Below are 22,651 nucleotides of genomic sequence, written 5' to 3'. Positions count from 1 at the left end.
TCCCATGAAGAGGTTCCCAAGGTTCCCCAAGAAGAGGTTCCCAAGGGTCCCCAAGGAGCCATCAAGAGGGTCCCCAAGGGTCCCCATGAAGAGGTTCCCAAGGAGCCGTCAAGAGGGTCCCCATGAAGAGGTTCCCAAGGGTCCCCATGGAGCCGTCAAGAGGGTCCCCAAGGGTCCCCATGAAGAGGTTCCCAAGGGTCCCCAAGGAGCCGTCAAGAGGGTCCCCAAGGGTCCCCATGAAGAGGTTCCCAAGGGTCCCCAAGGAGCCATCAAGAGGGTCCCCAAGGGTCCCCATGAAGAGGTTCCCAAGGGTCCCCAAGGAGCCATCAAGAGGGTCCCCAGGGGGTCCCCAAGAAGAGGTTCCCAAGGGTCCCCAAGGAGCCGTCAAGAGGGTCCCCAAGGGTCCCCATGAAGAGGTTCCCAAGGAGCCATCAAGAGGGTCCCCAAGGGTCCCCATGAAGAGGTTCCCAAGGGTCCCCAAGGAGCCATCAAGAGGGTCCCCAGGGGTCCCCAAGAAGAGGTTCCCAAGGGTCCCCAAGGAGCCGTCAAGAGGGTCCCCAAGGGTCCCCATGAAGAGGTTCCCAAGGAGCCATCAAGAGGATCCCCATGAAGAGGTTCCCAAGGGTCCCCATGGAGCCATCAAGAGGGCCCCCAAGGGTCCCCATGAAGAGGTTCCCAAGGGTCCCCAAGGAGCCGTCAAGAGGGTCCCCATGAAGAGGTTCCCAAGGGTCCCCATGGAGCCATCCCCAAAGGTCCCCACAGGGCAGTCCCCAGGGTCCCCAAGGGTCCCCATGAAGTGATCCCCAAAGAGTCCCCACAGAGTTGTCCCCAAGGATGTCCATGGAGTCGTCCCCAAGGTCCTCATGGAGATGTCCCCAAGAATCTCCATGGAGAGGTCCCCGGGGTCCCCAAAGTGTCCTCATGGGGCAGTCCCCAAGGGTCCCCAAGTAGTGGTCCCCAAGGGTCCCCATGGAGTGATCCCCAGGGTCCCCACCACCCAGATCCTGAGGTCCCCCCGTCTTTCAGGGGTCGAGGCAGCACAGTGGGGCCCCTCTCAGTCTGGGGACTGCCGTGGGGCTGGGACAGGGTCAGGGCATGTGTGGGGCCGGGCCTGGCTCCCGGGGGGCTCTGGGGGCCCCCCCAGCACCCCAAATGTCTGGGGGCTGCAGGATGGGGCTGGGGGATCATCTCTGCATGGGGGTGCGGGGGACAGTGCTGGGTGTCACTGTCCTCCCCCACCCCATGAGGCTGGGGGGCCAGGGGGGTCCCGGTGCTGGGCCATGGCCGCAGTCCAGCACGGAGCCCCATGTGCCCACAGCTTGTGGCCATGACGGCCCCGTGACACCCTGTGATGTCCCCATGGTGTCCCCATGATGGGCCCATGTCAGCCCCACGATGGCCCCATGATGTCCCCATAGTATCCCCATGACAGCCCCATGATGGCCCCATGATGGCCCCATGATGGCCCCATGACAGCCCCATGATGGCCCCATGACACCCCCGTGATGTCCCTATGACATACCAATGATGTCTCCACATCGTCCCCATGAAGTCCCCATGACAGCGCCATGATGGTCCCATGACAGCACCATGATGTCCCCATGATGTCCCCGTGACGTCCCCATGATGTCCCTGTGATGTCCCCATGATGTCCCCATGATATCCCTGTGATGTCCCCATGACACCCCAGGTGTCCCCACCGCAGCAGCTCATGGGGTCCTGTGGGACAGCCCAGGTTTTGGGGCGGGGGGGGGCAGCACCAGCCGGGCCCCTCCTGCCCCCGCCAGCCCCACTGAGCCCCACACGCCGTGGGGCCGGTGCCGGCACAGCACCACCCGCTGCTCTCAAGGCCTTTATTTCGCTCTGGTTGCTAAAAACTGCAGCTGGTGTCAGCCCTGCCAGGTCACTGAGGTCACTGTGAGGTCACTGTGAGGTCACTGCCAGGTCACTGTGAGGTCACTGTGAGGTCACTATGAGGTCACTGCCAGGTCACTATGAGGTCACTGCCAGGTCGCTGCCCCGCCGTGGCACCCAGGGCCCTGACGTCCGTCCCAGCCCCCCCCCGCAGTGCCCCCCCCCGGGCTGTGCCAGCACCGGCTCCGGTGTCCCAGCGGCTCCGGGGCTCAGGGCGTCGCGGGGACCACGTCGAGCCGCAGGGCCACAGGCAGGTGGTCAGAGCGGGGTGGCCAGCTGGGTGACAAAGGTGACCCCTGCCACCTCCTGCCGGGGAGAGCGGCTGTCAGGGCGGGGGGGACAGGGAGGACAACACCCCCCCTCGTCCCCGCGGTGCCGGCACCCACCGTCCACAGCGGCCAGGCCCCGCGGGGCGGCCGGAACAGGAGATAGTCCACGCGCCGGCCCTGCCACGGGCTGGGGGCCGCCGGGTCGGGCTGGCCACTGGCCAGGATGGGGCCCGCCAAGTACCGCTGCCGCCCCGCCGGCTCGGAGAGGGTCCTGCAGGAAGGGGACACAGTGGCATGGGGATGGGGTGGCGCAAGAACATGGTGGCACAGGGACGTGGGGACATGGGGATGAAGTGACACAGATGCAGTGGCACGGGGACATGGTGACACAGGGACATGGTGGCACAGTGGCACAGGGACATGGGGATTCAGTGACACAGAGACACAGTGGCACAGGCATGGGGTGGCACAAGGACATGGTGGCATGGGGACACGGTGGCACGGGGACAAGGTAGCACAGGGACACGGTGGCACGGGGACATGGGGACATGGGGACATGGCGATGCAGTGACACAGAGATGCAGTGGCATGGGGACATGGTGACATGGGGATGAAGTGGCACAGGGATGTGGTGGCATGAGGACACTGGCGTGGAGACATGGTGGCACAGGGACATGGTGGCATGGGTATGCAGTGACAGAGGGAATCAGTGGCATGGGGACACAGTGGCACAGGGACATAGTGGCACAGGGATGCAGTGACATGGGGACGTGGTAGCACAAGGACATGGCAACATGGAGACACAGTGGCCCAGGGACATGGCATGAGGACACAGTGGCATGGAGACATGGTGGCACAGGGATGCAGTGGCACAGGGACATGGTGGCACAGGGACATGGGGGCATGGGGACACAGTGACATGGGGATGCAGTGGCACAGGGACATGGTGACATGGTGATGCAGTGGCACGGGGATGGGGTGGCACAGGGACATGGTGGCACAGGGACATGGTGACATAGGGGTGTGGGGATGCAGGGACATGGGGACATGGGGACGCAGTGGCGCAGGGATGGGGTGGCACAGGGACGTAGTGACATGGGGACGTGGTGACATGGGGACACAGTGGCACAGGGATGGAGGGACTCCCACCACCAGCATCGCCCCTCTCCAGGCGGGGTGGCCTTTCCCGTGGACCCTCCAGGCCTGTCCCCCCCCCATGTTCCCCCCCGTGTCCCCCCCTCGTGTCCCCCCCCGTGTCCCCTCCCGTGTCCCCCCCCATTTTCCCCCCCGTGTGCCCCCCTGTGTCCCCCCACCGTGTCCCCCCCCAATGTGCCCCCCCATGTCCCCTCTCATGTCCCCCATCATGTCCCCCCCATGCCCCCCCCGTGTCCCCCCCCCGTCACCTCCTCAGCTTCTCCGGGGTGGACACAGGCTCCTCGTAGATCTTCAGGTAGTTGAGGAGGGTCCCTGCGGGGGGGGGACACACACACAGGGACAGGCTGTCAGTGTCCCCCCCGCTCTGTGTGTGTCACCCCCCGGGAGGGGGCGGGGGGGGGCAGGTCCCACCTATGGCCCAGGGCTCGTCCTGCCCCGGCGCGCGGCGACACGGGTCCCGGTACAGCTCGAAGAGCCGGTGCCGCTGGTTCAGCTCGTCACCTGCGGGGACGGGGGAGGGGACATCAAAACCCCCTGTGACACCCCCCCCAAACCCCCCCGTCCCCTCTCCGTGTCCCCACCGCGGGAGCAGTTGTCGAAGTTGAGGTCCCCGCAGAGGACGTCGAAGGCCACCACGTCCCCGCGCTGCTCCTGCGCCTCCTGGAAGAGCTGCAGCCAGTGCAGCGCCAGCGTCAGCTGCGCGTCCCGCACGGCGGCGTCACCTGCGCCGGGGACACGCGACACGGCGTCACCGCCCGCCACAGCACCGCCGGGACCCCCCAAACCATGTCCTTGTGCCACCCCATCCCCATGCCACCGTGTCTCTGTGCCACCATGTCCCCATGCCACTGTGTGTCTGTGTCACTGCATCCCCATGTCCCCATGTCCCTGTGCCACCATGTCCCTGTGTCACCATGTCCCCATGCCACTGCATCTCTGTGTCACTACATCCCCATGTCCCCATGTCCCCATGCCACTGTGTCCCTGTGCCACCATGTCCCCATGCCATTGCATCCCTGTGTCACTGCATCCCCATGTCCCCATGTCCCCATGCCACCGTGTCTCTGTGCCACCATGTCCCCATGCCACTGTGTGTCTGTGTCACTGCATCCCCATGTCCCCATGTCCCCGTGTCACCATGTCCCTGTGTCACCATGTGCCCATGCCACTGCATCTCTGTGTCACTACATCCCCATGTCCCCATGTCCCCATGCCACTGTGTCCCTGTGCCACCATGTCCCCATGCCATTGCATCCCTGTGTCACTGCATCCCCATGTCCCCATGTCCCCATGCCATCGTGTCCCTGTGCCACCATGTCCCCATGCCACTGTGTGTCTGTGTCACTGCATCCCCATGTCCCCATGTCCCCGTGTCACCATGTCCCTGTGTCACCATGTGCCCATGCCACTGCATCTCTGTGTCACTACATCCCCATGTCCCCATATCCCCGTGCCACTGTGTCCCTGTGCCACCATGTCCCCATGCCACTGTGTCCCTGTGTCACTGCATCTCCATGTCCCCATGCCACTGCATCCCTGTGCCACCACATCCCCATGTCCCCATGTCCCCATGCCATTGTGTCCCTGTGTCACTGCATCCCCATGTCCCCGTGTCACCATGTCCCTGTGCCACCATGTCCCCATGCCATTGCATCCCTGTGACACTGCATCCCCATGTCCCCATACCACCATGTCCCTGTGCCACCATGTCCCCATGCCACTGCATCTCTGTGTCACTGCATCCCCATGTCCCCATGTCCCCGTGCCACTGTGTCCCTGTGCCACCATGTCCCCATGCCACTGCATCCCCATGTCCCCATGTCCCCATGCCACTGTGTCCCTGTGCCACCGTGTCCCCATGCCACTGTGTCCCTGTGTCACTGCAACCCCATGTCCCCATAGCCCCATGCCACTGTGTCCCCATGCCACTGCATCCCTGTGCCACCACATCCCCATGTCCCCATGTCCCCATGTCCCCATGCCACTGTGTCCCTGTGCCACCACATCCCCATGTCCCCATGTCCCTGTGCCACCGTGTCCCTGTGCCACCATTTCCCCATGCCACTGCATCTCTGTGTCACTGCATCCCCATGACCCCCCCAAACTTCACCCGGACCCCCCCTTTTACCTGCGGGTGCCTGCAGGTGGGTGCAGCCCAGGTAGCCCACGACCCGTTGCCCCCGCGCGGAGCCCAGCAGCACCTGGGGGGGACACGGTGGCCTCAGCCGGGAAATCCGGCAGCGCTAGCAGCAGGTGGGGAGTGGGGGAGTGGCGGGGGCGCCCAGCTCACCTGGACCACCAGTAGCCCCTTGGCAGCCATGGCGTCCTCGCGGGCGCCGTTGGGGAAGCCGTGGAACTGCGCGGCTAGCAGCGGGTAGCGGCTGGCTAGCAGTAGCCCGCTGTCGAGGAGCTTCAGCCGGCCACACCGCAGCCCGCGGTCACCCACCTCGGAGAGGACGTGGGGGAAGGTGCCACCCAGCCGCCGGCGCAGGCAAGCGGCAGCCCCGGCGTCGAAAACCTCCTGCAGGCAAACGAAGTCGGCGTCCGCCGGGAAGTGCTCGGCCAAGGCCACCGGCACCGGCACCGGCCCCGGCCCCGGCCCTGGCCCCGCGCTGGCGAGGGGCCCCGGCGGGGTGTGCAGGGTCCCGCCGTAGGTGTCGGCGTGGCCGTGCCACGGCTCAACCAGGGCGCCGGCGGGGCTCGGCGGGGCCGGGGCCAGCTGCTGGGCGATGTAGGTGGCCCGTTGCGGCGTCTGGCCCAGGTTGCTGAACTTGGCCAAGCCACTGGGCAAGAGGCAGACGTTGGCGCTGAGGAAGGTGAAGGCGCGGCGCTGCCGCAGGTCCCATGGCTCCGCCGGCGCCGTGCCCGCCGTGTACTGGTAGGCAAAGGGCCGCCGCGCTGCCTGCACCGGTAGCCACAGCAGTAGCCCCAGCAGCGTCAGGGGCAATGAGACCAGCAGCGTCGCGGCGTAAACCAGCGCGGCCAGCGCCCGCCCGGCACAACCGCAGCACCAGCTGCGCCGCTCTGCCGTGGTCGGCCGCAGGTCGAGGAGGCGGTTAGTGGCCCAGAAGCTGGGGGCCAGTAGCCCCCGGGCCAGGTAGTCCAGGGCCACCAGTGCCCGGTTGGGGAAGGGCGATTCCCGCAGCAGCATGGCGGGGGCCGGGGGCGCGGGCAGGGGGCTGAGGGGGACTGTAACGTCCCCCCACTCCTGCCCGGAGGCTCCGGTGCCGCCGGCACGACCTGCGGGAGGAGAGACGCTGGGTCGGGGGGGCAGCGCGGCCGGGAGCCCCCGTCCTGGCCACCGTGGTCACCGTGGGAACCTCCCGCGGCCGGGGCCGTCCCACGCATCCCCGGGGCTCTGCCAGCACCTGCAGGCGTGCGGGGGGGGGCCCACAGCCGGAGTGCGGCTGCTGCCTCCCCCACGTCCCTGTGGGGTCCCCATGAGGCCCCCGGGACCCCCAAAGTCACCTCAAACTGGGGGTGGGGGCACCCCAGAGCCTGCACTGAGCCCGGTGGCTTCTGCCCCGGCGCTGCCGGAGGCCACAGCACCAGATGTCACACACACACCCCCCCCTGCCCTGTGCCACCCCGCAGCCGCCCACTCACCTGCCCGCTGGGCTCGGGGGGGTCAGGGGCCACTGGCCCCAGCAAGCCGGGCTGCCAACTGGCGCGGCACGTGACTGAGCCGCGGCCGGGCGAGCCCTGGCGAGGGCAGGACTGGCCGGCCTGGCCCAACGAGTTCCCCGGCGCCTCCGTGACCCACAGCCACGCCACCGGCTGCCTGCCCGCCTCCTGCCTGACTCTGCCTGACTCTGCCTGACTCTGCCTGACACCACCTGCTCCCAGCAAGGGAAGGTGCGGGGCACTGGGACACTGGGAATGATGGGGTCACTGGGGTCGCTGAGGATGCTGGGGTCATAGGGGTTGCTGGGGTCACAGGACACTGGGGTCAGTGGGGTAATGGACATTGTGGGGTCACTGGGGATGCTGGGGTCACTGGAGTCATGGGGATCGCTGGGGTCACTGGGGACACTGGGGTCGGTGGGATCATGGACATTGATGGGGTCACTGGGAATGCTGGGGTCATGGAGGTCACTGGGGACAGTGGGATTGCTGGGGTCACTGGGGACATTGTGGGGACAATGGGGTCAGTAGGGTCGCAGAGATTGCTGGGGTCACTGGGGTCATGGGGGTCGCTGCAGTCACTGGGGACACTGGGGTCACTGGGGACAGTGGGGTCACTGGGGTCGTTGCAGTCACTGGGGACAGTGGGGCTGCTGGGGTCACTGGGGTCACTGGGCTGTCTGGCCGCTGTGGGGCCTGCACTGCCCTTGGCTTGGGGGCCCGAGCTCCCCCCAGCCGTGGGGCTGCCCCACACTTGCCCACTGGCCCGGAGCTCCCGCCCGCGGCTGCCCTGGCTCCGTCCCACCCCGAGGCGCCGGCACGAGGGGCCACTGCCGGGGGGGGGCAGGAACAGGGGGATCCCCCCACCCCAGGACTCGGCGCCGTGGGCGGCCGCGGTGGCACGTGCGGCTCCAGGGAGGGACTCGGGCCAGGCCCCGGCACTTGCCGGCCACGCCGGCGTCCCTGACTCCCACGGGCAGGTCATTTGCCATCACGGGAGTGTGAGTGCGCGGGGCGGCGGGGAGTGGCACCGCCCACGTGGTGTCACTGGGGCCATGCCGGGGTCCCCGCACCCCCCTGTCCTCCCCTGGAGGGGGTCGGTGCAGGCAGCTGCCGGCCCGGTCAGGCAGCCGCATTGCCCAGTGGCACCGGCAGCTCTGCCCCGGCCCACCGGGCCTCGAGGGCTGCATGTGCCCGGCTCCAGCAGCTGCGGCAGCCAGGGGCGGCTTTTGGTGGCCGGGGGGCAAGCGGCACCGTGCCCCGGTGTTGCCGGCGCGGCTCCCTTCCCCGAGGGCCAAGTAGTCCCCGAGCCGCCCCACCCGTGCCGGCTCCCTGCCCGCGCTGGCTCCCTGCCCGCACCAGTTCCTGCCTGTGCTGGTTCCTGCCCGTCCCGCCACCGCCACCTGTGCCACGTCCCCGGGTGCCCCCCGCTCACCTCCGGGGGCCATCGCTGACAGCACCGACACCTCCGGCGGGGCCAGCAGCTCCGCCAGCTCGTGGCCGCCTCCGCCGGGGGCCAATGTGCGGGCTCGGCAGCGCCGGCAGCTCAACAGGTCACAAACATCCGCTCGCCGCCACCGGGCCAGACCGGGCTCTAATTAGCCGCGGCCTCGGCCGTGCCCGGTTGCCACCCGCCCCGTGCCGGCCGGCCGCCCGCATTCCTGCCGTGGGTGCGTGGCAAACGCCACCCACCACCACCAAACCCGGCAGCCCGCGGTTCCCACCTCCGTGTCGCCGCCGCGTGCCGCGCGCCAGGCAGGGCGCAGGCAGGGGTCAGGCAGCGGCGGGCAGGGGAGCCGGCGGCCACCGCGCTGCACCTTGCCCGGTGAACACCCACGACGGGTTTCCCAGGGCTGTAACCCTTTGGCTGCCACGGCCCGCAGGCGCGCCGGGGCCCTGCCGAACGGGGCGGGCAGCTGCTGGCGAGGATGAGGAGGGGAAGGTCGAGCGAGGAAGCTCCTGGGAGGGGTCGCAGCCACCGGTGCCTCGGGGCTGAGCCGCCAGGTTTGGACCCGCCACGGCGCTGCCAGGCCACGGCACCGCAGTTGGGGCAGACGCCGGCAGGAATGGGGGGGGCTTCCCCCCCTTTTCCTTCCCCCCACTTCCCCTTCCTGCCACAGGCAGTCAACAGGCAAATGGGGACACCCCTCCCTGCACCCCCCCAGCCTGGGCCCCCGGTCCCCAAGCGCCCGTCCCCACCGCTGGCACCCCCCAGCGATGAGACCCCCGGCGAGGCCCTGACCTGGCTGTGTCACCGGCAGCGTGTCCCCCGCTTTGGGACCCCCCCGCCGCGGCACCGGGGGCGTCCCCAGGCACCGATTTCCGACTCCGGCTTCCGCATCCGACCGGCTGCCCCCAGCCACAACCGAAAGGAAAAGGACCGTGACCATGGCGCGACCTCCTCCACCCTGGCGCAGCTGCCTGCACCGCTGCCTGCACTGCTGCCTGCAGCCCTGCTCGCCCTGCTGCGCTGCTGCCTGCACCCCGGCACTGCTCCCTGCACCCCAGTGTTGCTGTCTGTGCCCTGGCATTGATACCTGCACCCCAGCACTGCTGCCTTCACCCCAGTGTTGCTGCCTGCGCCCTGGCATTGCCACCCACACCCCAACATTGCTGCCTGCACCCCAACATGGACACCTACACCCTGGCATTGCTCCCTGCACCCCAGTGTTGCTGCCTGCACCCCAACATTACCACCCACACCCCAACATTGCTGCCTGCACCCCGGCCCTGCTGCCCATCACAGGGGTGTCCCCGAGCAGGGGCAGAGCAGTGACAGTGGCACTGGGGGTGCCCCCGCAGTTCCCACCGGAGCTGCCACCACAGACGAGGGCGACGGCGCTGGAGCAGCTTTATTGCACCATGTGGGGCTCCGGCTGGTGGCCCGGGGCCGGCATGGGCCTGGTGGCGGTGCCGGTGGCCCAAGGGCTCAGAGGAGGAAGAGGGGCTGCCCGTCCTGCCGCGCCAGCTCCTCCAGGCACTCGAGCAGCACCACGGCGTCCGGCAGTGCCGCCGGCGGCACCGTCTCCATCAGCGCACGGCGCAGGACGGCCGGGCCGTGGCGGGCACAGGCCTCGCGGGCCGCCAGCGCCGGCAGGACACCGAAGGCGTTGACGAGGGACTCAGCGAAGGCCGGGTGCACCGTGGGGCTGTAGCCCAGCGCCCGCAGACGCCCCATCAAGGCGACGTAGCGCTGGGCTGTGGCCAGGCAGCGCTGCTCGTCGAAGCTCCCCGCCGCCGCGCCCAGGGCTGTCTGCGGGCAGAGACGGTGCAGGGTCTGTCACCGGCCCCGCTGGGTGCCCCCCGGCACTGCTGGGTGCCCCCCGGCCCTGTGCCCGGTTCCCTGGCCCTACCTCCATGATCTTCTGCGGGATGTTGGCGACGGTGAAGCCGTAGAAGTGGGCGCGCTCGGGGAAGACGTGGGTGAGGATGCGGCGCTCGAGCTGGAAGGCGACTTCCCCCACCAGCTGCTCCCATGGCGGCTGCTGGGCGGCTGCGGGGCACCGACAGCGCGCTGCCACCCCGGCGACCACCCACCCATGTCCCTCAACCTCCCCCTGTACCCCCCCGACCTCCCCTTGTACCCCCCCAACCTCCCCCCGTGACCCTCAACCTCCCCCCGTACCCCCCCGACCTCCCCTTGTGCCCCCCCAACCTCCTCCTGTGACCCCCAACCTCCCCCTGTACCCCCCGACCTCCCCCCACACCCCCCCACACCAGGGCCAGGCCAGGCCCAGCACAGTGGTTTTGCAGGACGGAAGAACCCGCGCGCCGGCTTTGCCGGGCAGCAGTGCTGGCGCGCGGGTTGGACAGGGCGGAAAAGCCGGCGTGCTGGCCTTGAGGGAGAGAAAAACCTGCGTGCCAGCTTTGCAGGGCAGAAAAGCCAACATGCCAGGTTTGTGGGGCAGAAAAGCCAGCATGCCAGCTTTGCAGGAGAGAAAAGCCAGTGTGCCGGCTTTGTGGGAGAAAAAAACCCATATGGCAACTTTGCAGGAGAGAAAAGCCGGCGTGCTGGCCTTGCGGGGCAGTAAAGCCGGTGTGCCAGTTTTGTGGAGCAGAAAATCCTGTGTGCTGGCTTCGGGGGAGAGAAAAACCCACGTGCCAGATTTGTGGGGCACAAAAAACTGGTGTCCCAGCTTTACAGGGCAGAAAACGCCCTGTGCCGGTTTGGGGGGGCAGAAAAGCCAGCGTGCTGGCTTTGGGGGGAGAAAAACCCCCGTGATGGCTTTGCGGAAGGGAAAAGCCAGTGCGCGGGCTTTGGGGGCAGAAAACCCGCGTTCCGGCTTTGGGGCAGAACCCCCCGTGTCAGCTTTGCCTGAGCTGAGCCTAACGGTGTCCCCGCCCCGGGGTCTCGGGGTGCCCCCCCCCCCCCCCCCCCTCCACCCCCCACCCCCGTCCCTCTCTCACCTGGGGGGTCCCGGCGGGGACAGGGCCGCTCGGTGTCGCAGGGGGCCGGTGGCGGCGGGGGGGGCCCCGGGGGGGGGCCCCAGCGCGGAGATGTCATGGGGGGGCGGCGGCGGCTCGGGGGGGCCGTGGGGGGGCGGGAGGGGGCAGGAGCAGCGCGGGGGGAGGAGCACGGGGCTGCTCTGGGCAGCGGCCGGGAGCGCTGGGGGAGGGGAGAGACGTCAGAGACCCCCGGGGTGGGGGAGGGGAAGGGGACCCCCCCCCCCCCTGCACCCCAACCCCCCCGGCCACGGTAACGGGAGGCGGGGGGAGGGGAGGGGTATTATGGGATGGTTTGGGATGGGGATGGGATGGGATATTATGGGACGGGACCAGGGTAGGGTAGGACTCAAGCCACCCCCCTCCTCCCCCCCCGAGCTGTGGGGTCCCCCCTGTCCCCCCCCCACGTACTTCTGTTCCCGGCCGCAGGGGACATGATGCCGCTGCTGATGCCGCTGTTGTGGTCGGTGCCGCCCAGCCGGGGCGACCCCCCGGGCCCGGCGCTCGCCCGGTCCAGCCGTCCCCCCTCCGCCTCCCAGGGGGGCGCCCGGAAGCTCCCGCTCTGCTCCAGGGGTGTCGCCCCCCAATCCTGCCCCACGGGCCCACCCGTGGCCCGCCCTGGGCTGGGGAAGGCGAAGCGTCTGCCATCGCGTGGGGCAGGGAGGATGGGGGGTGCCGAGCCAGTGGCCACCTCAGGCTGGTGGCCCAGGCGGTGCCGGCGGTCCCGGAGTTGCCCCACGGCTCGCGCCAGCTCCTCGTTCTCAGCCAACAGCGCCTGGATCTCACGGCGCAGTTGGTCGTGGCAGGCGAAAACAGAGAGCCCCGCACGGGGCAGCGGCCAGTAGTGGCCACCGGCCACCGGCTCCACGGCACCAAAGCCTCGCAGCGGCCAGTGGTGGCCACCAGCCACCGGCTCCATGGCACTACTGGCACCAGGATCACCGGGGGGGACACACGGGCTGCCGGGTGTGGGCTGGTTCCAGGGCGATGTCACAGAGGGATACACCCCCCCTGTCACCATGACATCACAACAGGCAGCGGGGTGAGGGGAAGGGGCTGCACCCCCTTTCCTGATGTATTTGGGGTGACCCCCCCAAGCCCCTTGTGCCCACGGAGACCCTCAGCGGCTCCATCTGCTCCCCTGGCTCACTGCCAGCCCCCCCGGTAGCCAGAGCCCCCCCACCCCCAGCCCCATGGCCAGCCAGTAGCCACCAACACAGTGGCCAGCTGGGCACAACTCTCAGCCCCTCGAGCCTGCACACAGCTGGGGGGGCGCAGCCAGGGCCACCAACAGCCTCCCCCCCCCCCCGCCCCCGGCCACAGCAGGGGCAACCTCAGGCCCAGGGGTGGCTACTGGCCGCGGGAAGGAGAGCGGGAGGCATCGGGGATGAACTAGATGGAGGTTTATTAACAGCGGGAGCCACAGGACGGGGCGAGAACTCGCGTGGAAGGAGGGGGGGGCTCCCAGCAGGGACGGGCAGGGACAGGCAGGGACGGCAGCTCGGGCCCTGGGCCACCCCAGCAGCGAGCGGTGCCCAGCGCAGGGACCCCCCCCTGCCCTCAGCCCTGCCTGCAGCCCGACGGGGGGGGGGCTGGGGGGGGGGCGCAGGACGGAGGGGGCGAGTTCCAGCGCGGGGGGGGGGCGAGAAAGTGCTTCCAGTCTGGTACGAGGCGGTGGGGGCGGGGGGGTGGGGAGGCTGTATTCACAGTGGGGGGGCAGGCAGGGGGCTGCTGGGACGGCTGCTGGGACCCTCCCGCTGCAGGCCACCCCCCCCCAGGGCTGGTGAGCCCCCCCCAGCCACAACCGGGGGTCAAAGAAATGGGCAAAGGGCGGGGGGCGGGGCAGGGGATGGATCCACCAAACAAAATGGCTACGGGGAAGGGAAAGGGGGGGGGGGGCACAAACCGGGGTGTGCACCGAGGGTGGGGGGGCCACGGCGGCGGTTTTGGGGGGGGACGCTACTCCTTGGCCCTGCCGATGATGGCCAGGATGTAGAGGAAGATGTTGATGATGTCGGTGTAGAGGTTGAGGGCAGCGAAGATGTACTCCTCGGGGCTGAGCGCCAGCTGCTTGTTGCCCAGGATCATCTGCGTGTCCACCGCCAGGAACTGGGGAGGGGGGGGACATGCACAGGTCACGGGGGCGGGGGGGGGCACGGGGCCGTGCGGGGGGGCCCAGCAGCACCCCAACCCCTGGAAATCCATCACCCACCATGGCCGCAACCTTGAGCTGCGGCGGGATGCAGCAGCGGGTTCACCCCCCTCAAAGAACCCCAGTGAGGGGCTTGGGGGGGTCAGGGCCCCCCTGGGACTTACGCAGGTGAAGAGCAGGGCCCCCAGCGAGGCGTAGACGATGTCCATGATGCGGTTGCGGATGAAGATGCAGAGGATGGAGAAGACGACGAGGACGACGAGGCAGACGATGAGGACGCCGCGGCAGGAGGTGAAGTCGTACTTGGTCTGTGGGTAAGTCGGGGGGGGGGGTGAGATTTGGGGGGGGTGTACACCCAATTCAGAGCCCCCCCGGCCCACCCCGGCACTGACCTGGAGGGAGAAGATGACGACGGTGAAGCAGACGACGACGGTGATGCCGACAGCCATGATGACGGCGTCGGTGTTGTAGAAGCTGGCGATCATCCCCACCATGTAGGAGAGGCTGACGGTCAGGATGGACTGGGGGGGGCACAGAGAGGCACCACCTCAGCCCTGGGGCTGGGGGGGGGCACAGACAGGCACCACCCTGGGGCTGGGGGGGCACAGACAGGCACCACCTCAGCCAGGGGGAGCCACAGAAACCCCGAGGGTTTTGTAACTGATAACCAGGGTGCTGAGGGCATCGGCGTAACAAACCGCCTCTTCCGAGGGAAAACGGGCAGAATTGGAGCCTGAGCAACAGGCCCCGAGTAGAGCTGCTTGTAAAGGGAACAAGCTTCTAGAAAACTTCTTTAAGATATTATTAATAGCAGGAATAATTAATAGATATTGGTTTATAGGTTTAATTAATAGGATAGAGGTGTTCTAGAAACAGTACTGAGAGTTCAATGAAGAACAAGCTGTTAGAAAACTTCTTTTAGGTTATTATTAATAGCAGGAATAATTAATAAATAGATAATGGTTTACAGGTTTAATTAATAGGATACAGTTGCTCTAAGAACAACACTGACAGTTCGATAAGGAACAAGCTTTTAGGAAACTTCTTTTAGGGTATTATTAATAGGAGAAATGATTAATAAATATTGTTTCATAGATTTAATTACGAGAGCACAGTTGCTCCAGGAACAACACTGACAGTTCAATAAGGAACGAGCTTTTAGGAAACTCTCTTAGGATATTATTAGTAGCAGGAATAATTAATAAATATTGTTTTATAGATTTAACTAATTACAGGTGCTCTAAGAACAGCACGACGCTGCTCGTGTGTCCCCTGCACAGCCCCTCCTCGGGGCTGGCTGAGCCCCAGCCCAGCTCAATCACCCAAATTAATCTCAAGTGTTAAGTGGAGACACAACAAAAGGTGAGAAATAAGCGATGAACTGGGGTCAGCAACTCAGGGAGGGAGGGAATGAGGAGCTAAAGGTAGAGGAAGTGTGTGTGAAATAGACCATTCTGAGCCTTTTGGGGAAGTCTGAAGGTGAATTTCGATGCGGATTTGTAACCGTGATGAGCCAAGACTGCCCCAGTGAGCAGCGGCTCAGGGCTGGGACAGAGCGACGGGAACGAGCTGGAACTGTGGGACAGAACGGACTTTGAAACTGGGGGAGAATTAAGAGCTGAGAGTTCCTGGGAAAACACCAAAGACTTTTTGTATCGCGTGTTGTTACGTACAACCACATGTACAGAATATATATATATATATATATATAAAATGTATCTACAGCTTTCTGTTAGTCCTGGCCACTCGCTGCGGGATTGGCCCAACTCCGAGTTGTTAATAAAGCAAACCCAGAGACACCCCCAGCCTGGTGAAGGTCGTTAACGCACTAATTTAGCATGCAGTCATTAGTGAGATACCCATGCTCCTTAACGGAGAACCGAGCTTAAACATCATAAAACGTGTTGATCCTGAATATATTTTTCTCTCCTTGTTGGGGGCAGAGAACAGGCCCCCGGGAGAGTCGTCCGGCCCCGTGACCCGCCGCGTGACCCCGCTCACAGACCGACACCGGGGCAGCTCCCTCAGCTCCTCCCTCAGGCCCTGCCAGGCGCGGGGGGGGGGGGGGGGGGGGGGTCTAACGGGAGCGAAACCAGGTATTTCTGCCCAAAACAAAGGTGTCAGTTCTCCTGCCTGGCGGAGTTTTGGGGTGAAGGCCAGACCCGTGGCGTAGGGCTTCCCGCTGGCCGGGAAGGGCTCTCCAAACCCTTGCTGGGTCAAAACGGGGACGTTTCATTGTTAATCACTATTTTCTCTCTCTCGTAGTAACAATTTAATGCATTATCCTCTATTTTCCTGTTTAAGCGCCTTATTCTGTCTTTTCTCACCGCACGTTTCTCTCTTACTCCCTTACATTATTTAGTAAAACACGCCCACTCTTTCCACTCTGCTGTCCGAGTTTAATTACCATCCTTAATTAGCAATTTTCACACCAGCTTGGCCCCCCCCAGCCCCTCTGTGTCCCTCCCCCACCCCGGGGAGCCCTTCGCGGGGGGCTCCCGGCTTTGCCGACCCCGCAGCCACCGAGCCCCCCCGTCGCTCACCAGAGCCACCAAATTCCAGGGGTGTTTGCGTCGGAAGTCGCCGCAGCAGCTGAGGACGATGAGGGAGATGAAGAAGACGGCGTAGGAGACGTAGTAGGTCCAGACATTGCGTTGGACGAAGCCCTTGACGCCCTTGACAAAGGTGAAGACGGCCACGAAGGCGAAGGTGACGCTCAGCTGCAGGGTGAGCACCAGGAAGACCTGGGGGGGGGGCAAAAGGTCACGGCGGGACCCCCCAAAACCCCACCCCCCCCGCCCCATGGCCCCCCTAAAGTCCCACCTTGCGGATGAAGGCCTGCCGGACGCTCTTGTCGTCCCAGTGCACGGTGGGGAAGTCCTGGTTGTCATAGTAGGAGGGTGGCCCGTCCTCGTGGTAGGTGCTGTGCAGGGGGGCTGCGGGGAGAAAAATGGGGGACCCCCCCCAGGGGTGATGTGGGAGGTTGCGGGGGGGTGTTGCTGCCTGCACCGGGGCGGGCCGCTCACCGACTCGGATGACCACGACGCCCCATCTCCACGGCCCGGGGAAGGACCCGGCTCCCGCTGGCGGCAGCGAGGGAAAAGGAGAAATTGGGGGGGGGGGGGGATGAAGGTGTTGGGGGGGGAGCCCCCCCAGGGGCAGCGGAGCTCTGCGCCCCCCCCCAAAACCCGAAACCAGGCTGGGCAACGGCGTTCCACACCCACTGCCCCCCCCCTCGCCAACAACCAGCACCCTCCTCTGGGCAGAGGTACCCCGGGGGTGCCCCCCCACATCACCCTGGGGGTTGAGCTCCTATTTGGGGGCTCCCCAAGCAGGACCCCCCCACCCTGGGGGTTCCCGCAGCCCTGCTTGGGCACCCCGAACTGTGCTACCAGCTGGACATCCCCCCCCCCACGCCAAAACAGGGCCCCCCCTCCCCAAGAGCACCCGTTGCAGTGGGGGGGACTCCCTCCCCCGGGATGAAGCCCCCCCCCCACACCCTGTTTTACTCACAGTCTTGGTCTCCGGGGACCATGGGCTGGGGCTGGGCGTAGGGCGGCTGCGCATAGGGACCCTGGGGGGTATGGCCCCCGGGGGGGGGTACGGCCCGGGGGGGTACGGCCCTGGGGGGGGGGTACGGCCCCGGGGGGGGGGTACGGCCCCGGCCCCTGGGGGAAGCCCCGGCGGGTTGTAGGGTGCTGGGGCAAATTGGGGCTGGGGGGGGGTAGGGTGCGGGGGGGGTAGGGGGGCTGCGCGTAGGCCGGGGGGGCCGTCGGGCTGCTGCCCCGGGAAGCCCCCGTCACCCGTCACCAGGAAACTCTTCTCGTGGGACATGGCGTGGGTGTCCCCCCCCCACCCCCGCCCGGGGCTGGCTGCGGCCTCTGCGCTGCGGGGAGGAAAAAGAGGGGGGGGGTCAGAGCAGCAGTCAGCACCCCCACAAGCTAACCCCCCCCCAGACATCCCCCCCCAGCACCCACAGCCCCTCTCCCCCACGCCCAGGCAGTCCTGGGCCCCCCCCCCAGTGCAGCCCCCAAAGAGGGGGGTCCCCATCCGGGTATTCCCCTGACATGGGGGTGCTCCCCCCAGCGCAGCCCCAATGATGGGGGTCCCCAGCCCAGGTGTTATGTCGCAGTGGGGGGTGCACCCCCCGTGGATCCCCCAAAGGGGGGGGAGGGTCCCAATCCCAGTCACTACCCCCCAGTGCATCCCCCCAAAGGGGGGGTCCCCATCCCGGGTATTACCCCGCAATGTGGGGGTGCCCCCCCAGCGTGGTCCCCAAAGGGGGGGGTTCCCCATCCAGTCAGTGCCCCACAGTGGGGGGGGTGACCCCCCCGTACACCCCCAAAGCGGGGGTCCCCTCCCCGTCCCCTCCCCCGCCCCGCGATTCCCTCACAAGATGGCGGCCGGCGCGGCAGGGCCGTTGCCATGGCGACACCCCCCCTCACCCCTCCCGCCATGGCTGCCCCGGCCCGGGCCCTGCGGGGCGGACGGGGGCGGCCTCGGGCAACGGCCCGCACCGGCCTCCAGCCACACCCGGCCCCGGCGGCACCGGCACCGCGACCTCCGCCGCCTCCCCGGGCCGATCCTCCGCGGCGCGCCCGGGGGCCGCCATGGCGGCTCCGGCTGCGGTAACGACCCGGGGCCGCGGCCCAGCGCCGGTGTCACCGGGGACGAGGCCCGCCGCTGACGAAGCCCCGACGGACGCGGGAGAGCCCGGCCCGGTGCCATTATGGCGCGGGGGGGGGGGGGGGGGGCGGCCTTGCGGCACCCCCCCGACCCGGTAAGGGGCTACCCACCGAGACACCCCCCCATGGACCCCCTCCGTTGTGGGCAGCGGATGGGGGACCCCGGGACGGTAACGGGGGGCACCCCCTGCACGGGGGGGAGGATGGGGTACGGGGGGACAAGGGGGTCACGGGGTGCGGGGGGGGGGCAAGAAGCACGGGGGTGCGCAGCTGCACGCAGCAGGGGGGTGCGGGGGGGGTGATGGCCTGTCGTGTGTGTCCCCCCCCCGTCCCCGTGACCCCCCCCCCCCCGCCGGTTTTTCCCGGGAGCCCCGATAAGCGGCTTTGCCCCCAGCGCGGCCTATTTACGGCCTAATCCGCCTCAACGGCGGGGGGGGGGCGGTTTGGGAAAGGGGGGGTTGGTTCTACGGGTCCTGCGGGGCCCCCCCGTTGCCCACGGGAGCGGGGTCCCGAGGGGGACGGCACCGCCCGCCACCCCCCCACCCCCCCGCAGCGGAATGCGGCAGCGCGGAGCGGGGAGCAGGGGGGGGCAACCGCGCTCGGGGGCGGCGCTGGGGGGGTCTGTGCCCCCCCCCGTCACACCGCAGAACCCCCCGCCCCAGTGCCCGGTGCACCGAACCCCCACCCCCCCGACCCCCCGCTCACCGGGCCGGGCCGTGCGGCAGCGCTGGGTCCGCTCCGCGGCGCTGGGGGCGGGGCTGACGGCCAAGGGGCGGGGCTGATGGCCCCGCCCCGCCCCTTATTGGGCAGCGCCTGAGGGAGGGGCGGGGCCGCGTCCTGCCGTCTCGACGGGGCGGGGCTTTGCCCGGGGGGGCGTGGCCCGGTGGGAGGGGCGGGGCAGAGGGTGTGCTCTGTTCCGGGAGGGGCGGGGCCTGGCGGGAGGGGCGGGGCCCCGAGGCAGAGCGCCCCCGTGTGGCGGCGGCCTGTCCCTGCCGCCCCCCCGACGTTGGGGAACGGGGGTTCGCCCCGGTTTCCCCCCCGGTTCCCCACCCAGTTTCCCCCGGTTCCCCCCCCGGTTCTCTCCCCCGTTCCTTCCCCCGGTTCCCCCCCCCCCGGTTCCACCCCCGGTTCCCACTCCGGTTTCCACCCCGTTCCCCCTCCGTTTTCCCCCCCGGTTTCCCCCCCGGTTTCCCCCCCCGTTCCTTCCCCCGGTTCCCCCCCCGGTTACCCCCCCGCTTACCCCCCCCGTTCCTTCCCCCGGTTCCCCCCCCCCCCCCCCCCCCCGTTACCCCCGTCACACGTGGGGCCGCTTCCGTGTCCCCCCCCAGGCCCCGCCCCCCCCGGGCCGTTTCGGTTTCGTTTTTCCGCCGGGGCGGAGCCGAGCGGCAGCCGGGGCGGGGGGGGGGGGGGGGGGGGGTCGTGCCCTGGGGGAGGGTGTGGGGGCACGGAGAGTCCCCCGGTGCCGGGGGGGGTCACACACCGACGCGGGGTGTCCCGGGTCCCCCCATGGCGGAGCGGGGGGTGCTGGAGGTGCGGGGGGTCCCCCCCGGCGCGGAGGAGGAGCTCGTGGTTCTCTACTTCGAGAGCCGGCGGCGCTCGGGGGGGGGCCCGGTGCGGAGCTGCCAGCGCCTGGGGCCCCCTCCTCTTCCTCACCTTCGAGAGCCCCCAGGGTGAGCGGGGGGGGGCGGGGGGTCCCGGTCCTAACTGGGAGCACTGGGATGGGGGCGGGGGGGTTCCGGTCCCAACTGGGAGCACTGGGATGGGGGCGGGGGGGGTTCCGGTCCCAACTGAGAGCACTAGGATGGGGGCGGGGGGGGTCCTAGTCCCACTGGGAGCAGTGGGATGGGGTGTGGGGGGGTCTCGGTCCCAACTGGGAGCACTGGGATGGGGTGTGGGTGTTCCCAATCCCCAACTGGGAGCACTGGGATGGGGTGTGGGGGTTCCCAGTCCCAACTGGGAGCACTGGGATGGGGTGTGGGGGGGTCTCGGTCCCAACTGGGAGCACTGGGATGAGGTGTGGGGGGGGGTCCTAGTCCCACTGGGAGCACTGGGATGGGGGTGTGGGGGTTCCCAGTCCCAACTGGGAGCACTGGGATGGGGTGGGGGGGGTCTCGGTCCCCAACTGGGAGCACTGGGATGAGGTGTGGGGGGGGTCCTAGTCCCACTGAGAGCACTGGGATGGGGTGTGGGGGTTCCCAGTCCCAACTGGGAGCACTGGGATGAGGTGTGGGGGGGTCCTAGTCCCACTGGGAGCAGTGGGAATGGGGTGTGGGGGGGGTCTCGGTCCCAACTGGGAGCACTGGGGATGAGGTGGGGGGGGGTCCTAGTCCCACTAGGAACACTGGGATGGGGGTGTGGGGGTTCCCAGTCCCACTGGGAGCAGTGGGATGGGGTGTGGGGGCACCTCCCCCCACACTGGTGGGTGGGGGTGCTGGGTGTGCTCAGGTGCTGCCCCCTCCCCCCCCCGGTGACACCCATGTTGTCCCCCCCCATTCAAGATGCCCAGAACGTCCTGGCCCGCAGCAGCCACCAACTGGGGGGGTCCGATCTGGGGGTGCACCCTGCGCCCCCCTGGGACCTCCACCCACCTGCTGCTGCGGGGTCTCCCCCCCGGAGACCCCCCCGGAGCTGCTGGAGCCACAGGTGGAGACGCTGCTGGGCCGCCCCCACGCGGCTCCTTCGGGCTGTGCCGGGGCCCCGCGCCGGGGTGGGGGCTGCTGCGCCTGCGGGACCCCATCGCCCCCCCACGGTGGGTGCGGGAGCGCTGGGGTCACCGCGGGGGGGGGGGGGGGGTGTCCCCAACCCCCCCGCGTCACCCGCGGCCTGGTCCCGCAGAGCTGGAGGCAGTGGAGCGTCGAGCGCAGCCGGGGGGGGCTGGTGCTGCTGCAGAGTGCCGCAGACCCCCCAGGTGCTGGTGCGGGGGGGGGCGGCGCTGAGCCCCGACCTGCTGGAGCTTTACTTTGAGAACTGGCGCAGCGGCGGCGGCAGCGTGCGGGGGGTGCGCCTGCTGGCGGGGGGGGAGCGCGGCCGTCGTCACCTTCCAGGAGGTGGAAGGTGAGTGGGGGGAAACGGGGGGGGAATGGGGGGGGAGGGAAATGGGGAAAAATGGGGGGAAAATGGGGGGGGGGAAAATGGGGGGGGAAATGGGAAAAAATGGGGAGAAAAATGGGGGGGAATGGGGGGGGAAATGGGGGGGAAGTGGGGGGGAAATGGAGGAATAAATGGGGAAAAGGGAAAAAAATGGGGGAAAATGGGGGGTAATGGGGAAAAATGGAGGAATAAATAGGGAAAAATGGGGGAAAAAGGGAAAAAGGGGGGAAGTGGGGGAAAAATGGGGGGAAAAATGGGGGGGAAATGGGAAAAAACTTGGGGGCCCCCCCAAGCCTTGGAGCGGGTGCCCCAGGGGGCCGTGCTGTTCCCGCTGCCTGCCCGCAGTCTCCCCCCGCAGTGGCCCAGCGGGTGCTGCAGAGGCCGCACCGGCTGCAGGACGTGGCGCTGGCGCTGGCCCCCCACTGGCCCTTCCTGGAGGGGCTGGGGGGGGACGCGGCCCCCAACTTGGGTGAGACCCCCCCGACGGACCCCGCGGCTCTGCCAGAGCCAGCAAGCGGCCAGCCCAGGCACGGGCAGGGAGCCGGCAGGGCCGCAGGCAGGGGGGCCACGTGCCCGGGGAGCGGCCGGCTGCTGGCCCCGTGGGTGACGAGGATGAGGACAAGGACGAGGACAAGGATGAGGATGAGGATGGGGGCGAGGAGGCGACCGCACACGGGCAGCCCCAGGAGCCGGCGGCCCCGGCGTGGTCGGTGCAGGACGAGGTGCTGGTGCCGGCAGAGCCGGGAGCGCTGCGGTACCTGCAGCGGCACTACCGGGACCTGCTGGGCAGCATCGCCGAGGTCTGCCTGCTGCCGCTGGACGGGGGGGACCTCGCGGGGTTCCGGGTGAGCTGCGGAGGGGTGCAGGCAGGGCTGCGGGCAGGGGTGCAGGCAGGCTTCGTGGTCGGGCTGGAGGAGCTGCGAGGGTTTCCCTGTGATGGCTCTGGAGGGCCGCAGGTGCAGTGGTGCCTGACCACCCTCGGCAGGTGCGTGGGGAGACGGGCCGGTGCCGCGCCGCGGGCGAGTTCCTGCAGAGCCTCCTGGGCACCGTGAGGCCGCACGCGGTGACGCTGCGGTTCCCCGGCGTCGCCCGGTTCCTGCGGGACGAGGACGGGCAGAGCCTCATCCAGCAGCTGGAGAGCCGCTTCCAGTGCGTCATCGACCTGGACGGCGTCGCCTGGAGTCCCCCGGACCCCCAGGTACCCATCGACACCGGGGAGGGTGGCGGGGCCGACACCGGGGCTGTCGTGCCGGTCCCTGCCACGGGGCCCCTCTGTCCCGCAGCCAGAGCTGGTGGAGCTGCTGCCCCCGAGCTGCCGA

The 22,651-nt window shown here is 68.3% G+C and overlaps 5 protein-coding genes across 7 annotated transcripts in view; 2 read left to right on the top strand and 3 right to left on the bottom strand.

The window, feature by feature from the left end:
* OPLAH (5-oxoprolinase, ATP-hydrolysing) overlaps nt 1–126 on the top strand; it is a 15,576-nt gene extending 15,450 nt beyond the window's left edge. Inside the window, exon 23 of the mRNA XM_074846002.1 lies at nt 13–126. Within this exon, the coding sequence (XP_074702103.1) occupies nt 13–126 (114 nt within the window). The remainder of the gene's footprint in view (nt 1–12) is intronic.
* A 1,713-nt stretch (nt 127–1,839) lies between these two features.
* On the bottom strand, nt 1,840–9,302 carry LOC141923084 (sphingomyelin phosphodiesterase 5-like). 2 transcript variants are annotated; one of them, XM_074823621.1, is made up of 8 exons: nt 9,205–9,302; nt 5,629–6,578; nt 5,467–5,539; nt 3,920–4,060; nt 3,750–3,839; nt 3,587–3,650; nt 2,301–2,454; nt 1,840–2,220 (listed from the first exon to the last, which is right to left on the bottom strand). In XM_074823621.1, the coding sequence occupies exons 2-8, from the start codon at nt 6,487–6,489 to the stop codon at nt 2,173–2,175; spliced, it is 1,431 nt and encodes a 476-aa protein (XP_074679722.1). In that variant the 5' UTR covers nt 6,490–6,578; nt 9,205–9,302; the 3' UTR covers nt 1,840–2,172. The 2 variants fall into 2 exon arrangements, with proteins under 2 accessions (XP_074679722.1, XP_074679643.1); XM_074823542.1 differs by lacking the exon at nt 9,205–9,302 and adding an exon at nt 8,398–8,978.
* A 494-nt stretch (nt 9,303–9,796) lies between these two features.
* Nucleotides 9,797–11,466, bottom strand: SPATC1 (spermatogenesis and centriole associated 1). Its single transcript, XM_074845989.1, has 3 exons — nt 11,370–11,466; nt 10,316–10,455; nt 9,797–10,215 (listed from the first exon to the last, which is right to left on the bottom strand). The coding sequence occupies exons 1-3, from the start codon at nt 11,464–11,466 to the stop codon at nt 9,892–9,894; spliced, it is 561 nt and encodes a 186-aa protein (XP_074702090.1). The 3' UTR covers nt 9,797–9,891.
* Nucleotides 11,467–12,793: 1,327 nt separating this feature from the next.
* Nucleotides 12,794–17,232, bottom strand: GRINA (glutamate ionotropic receptor NMDA type subunit associated protein 1). Of its 2 annotated transcripts, XM_074823756.1 has the most exons (7): nt 17,071–17,232; nt 16,584–16,640; nt 16,381–16,493; nt 16,101–16,301; nt 13,950–14,078; nt 13,722–13,865; nt 12,794–13,514 (listed from the first exon to the last, which is right to left on the bottom strand). In XM_074823756.1, the coding sequence occupies exons 1-7, from the start codon at nt 17,090–17,092 to the stop codon at nt 13,365–13,367; spliced, it is 816 nt and encodes a 271-aa protein (XP_074679857.1). In that variant the 5' UTR covers nt 17,093–17,232; the 3' UTR covers nt 12,794–13,364. The 2 variants fall into 2 exon arrangements, with proteins under 2 accessions (XP_074679857.1, XP_074679948.1); XM_074823847.1 differs by lacking the exon at nt 16,584–16,640.
* A 1,054-nt stretch (nt 17,233–18,286) lies between these two features.
* Nucleotides 18,287–22,651, top strand: part of PARP10 (poly(ADP-ribose) polymerase family member 10) — a 5,379-nt gene continuing 1,014 nt past the window's right edge. The window contains 12 exon segments of the mRNA XM_074845973.1: nt 18,287–18,412; nt 19,297–19,416; nt 19,571–19,879; nt 19,881–19,912; nt 20,741–20,939; nt 20,942–21,125; nt 21,128–21,255; nt 21,257–21,289; nt 21,678–21,809; nt 21,812–22,177; nt 22,318–22,530; nt 22,616–22,646. Of these exon segments, the coding sequence (XP_074702074.1) occupies nt 18,287–18,412; nt 19,297–19,416; nt 19,571–19,879; nt 19,881–19,912; nt 20,741–20,939; nt 20,942–21,125; nt 21,128–21,255; nt 21,257–21,289; nt 21,678–21,809; nt 21,812–22,177; nt 22,318–22,530; nt 22,616–22,646 (1,873 nt within the window).

Source organism: Strix aluco, chromosome 1 (assembly GCF_031877795.1).
Source record: "Strix aluco isolate bStrAlu1 chromosome 1, bStrAlu1.hap1, whole genome shotgun sequence".
Taxonomy (NCBI): Eukaryota; Metazoa; Chordata; class Aves; order Strigiformes; family Strigidae; genus Strix; species Strix aluco.
This window is presented reverse-complemented; position numbering and strand designations above follow the sequence as displayed.

Excerpts from the sequence above, each read along its gene's own strand:
- LOC141923084 (XM_074823542.1), bottom strand. Across the intron at positions 4,061-5,466 it reads CCACCTGCAGGCACCCGCAG|GTGACGCCGCCGTGCGGGAC; the intron begins GTAAAAGGGGGG and ends TCCCCGGCGCAG. Across the intron at positions 2,221-2,300 it reads GGGCCTGGCCGCTGTGGACG|GAGGTGGCAGGGGTCACCTT; the intron begins GTGGGTGCCGGC and ends TCTCCCCGGCAG.
- SPATC1 (XM_074845989.1), bottom strand. The coding sequence starts at position 11,466 with ATGACATCTCCGCGCTGGGGCCCCCCCCCGGGGCCCCCCCCGCCGCCA. Across the intron at positions 10,456-11,369 it reads TCCCCGCCGGGACCCCCCAG|CCGCCCAGCAGCCGCCATGG; the intron begins GTGAGAGAGGGA and ends GGTGCCCCGCAG. Across the intron at positions 10,216-10,315 it reads TCCCGCAGAAGATCATGGAG|ACAGCCCTGGGCGCGGCGGC; the intron begins GTAGGGCCAGGG and ends CTCTGCCCGCAG.
- GRINA (XM_074823756.1), bottom strand. The coding sequence starts at position 17,092 with ATGGTCCCCGGAGACCAAGACT. Across the intron at positions 16,641-17,070 it reads GGTCCCCGGAGACCAAGACT|CGGGAGCCGGGTCCTTCCCC; the intron begins GTGAGTAAAACA and ends CGCTGCCGCCAG. Across the intron at positions 13,866-13,949 it reads TCGTCATCTTCTCCCTCCAG|ACCAAGTACGACTTCACCTC; the intron begins GTCAGTGCCGGG and ends ACTTACCCACAG.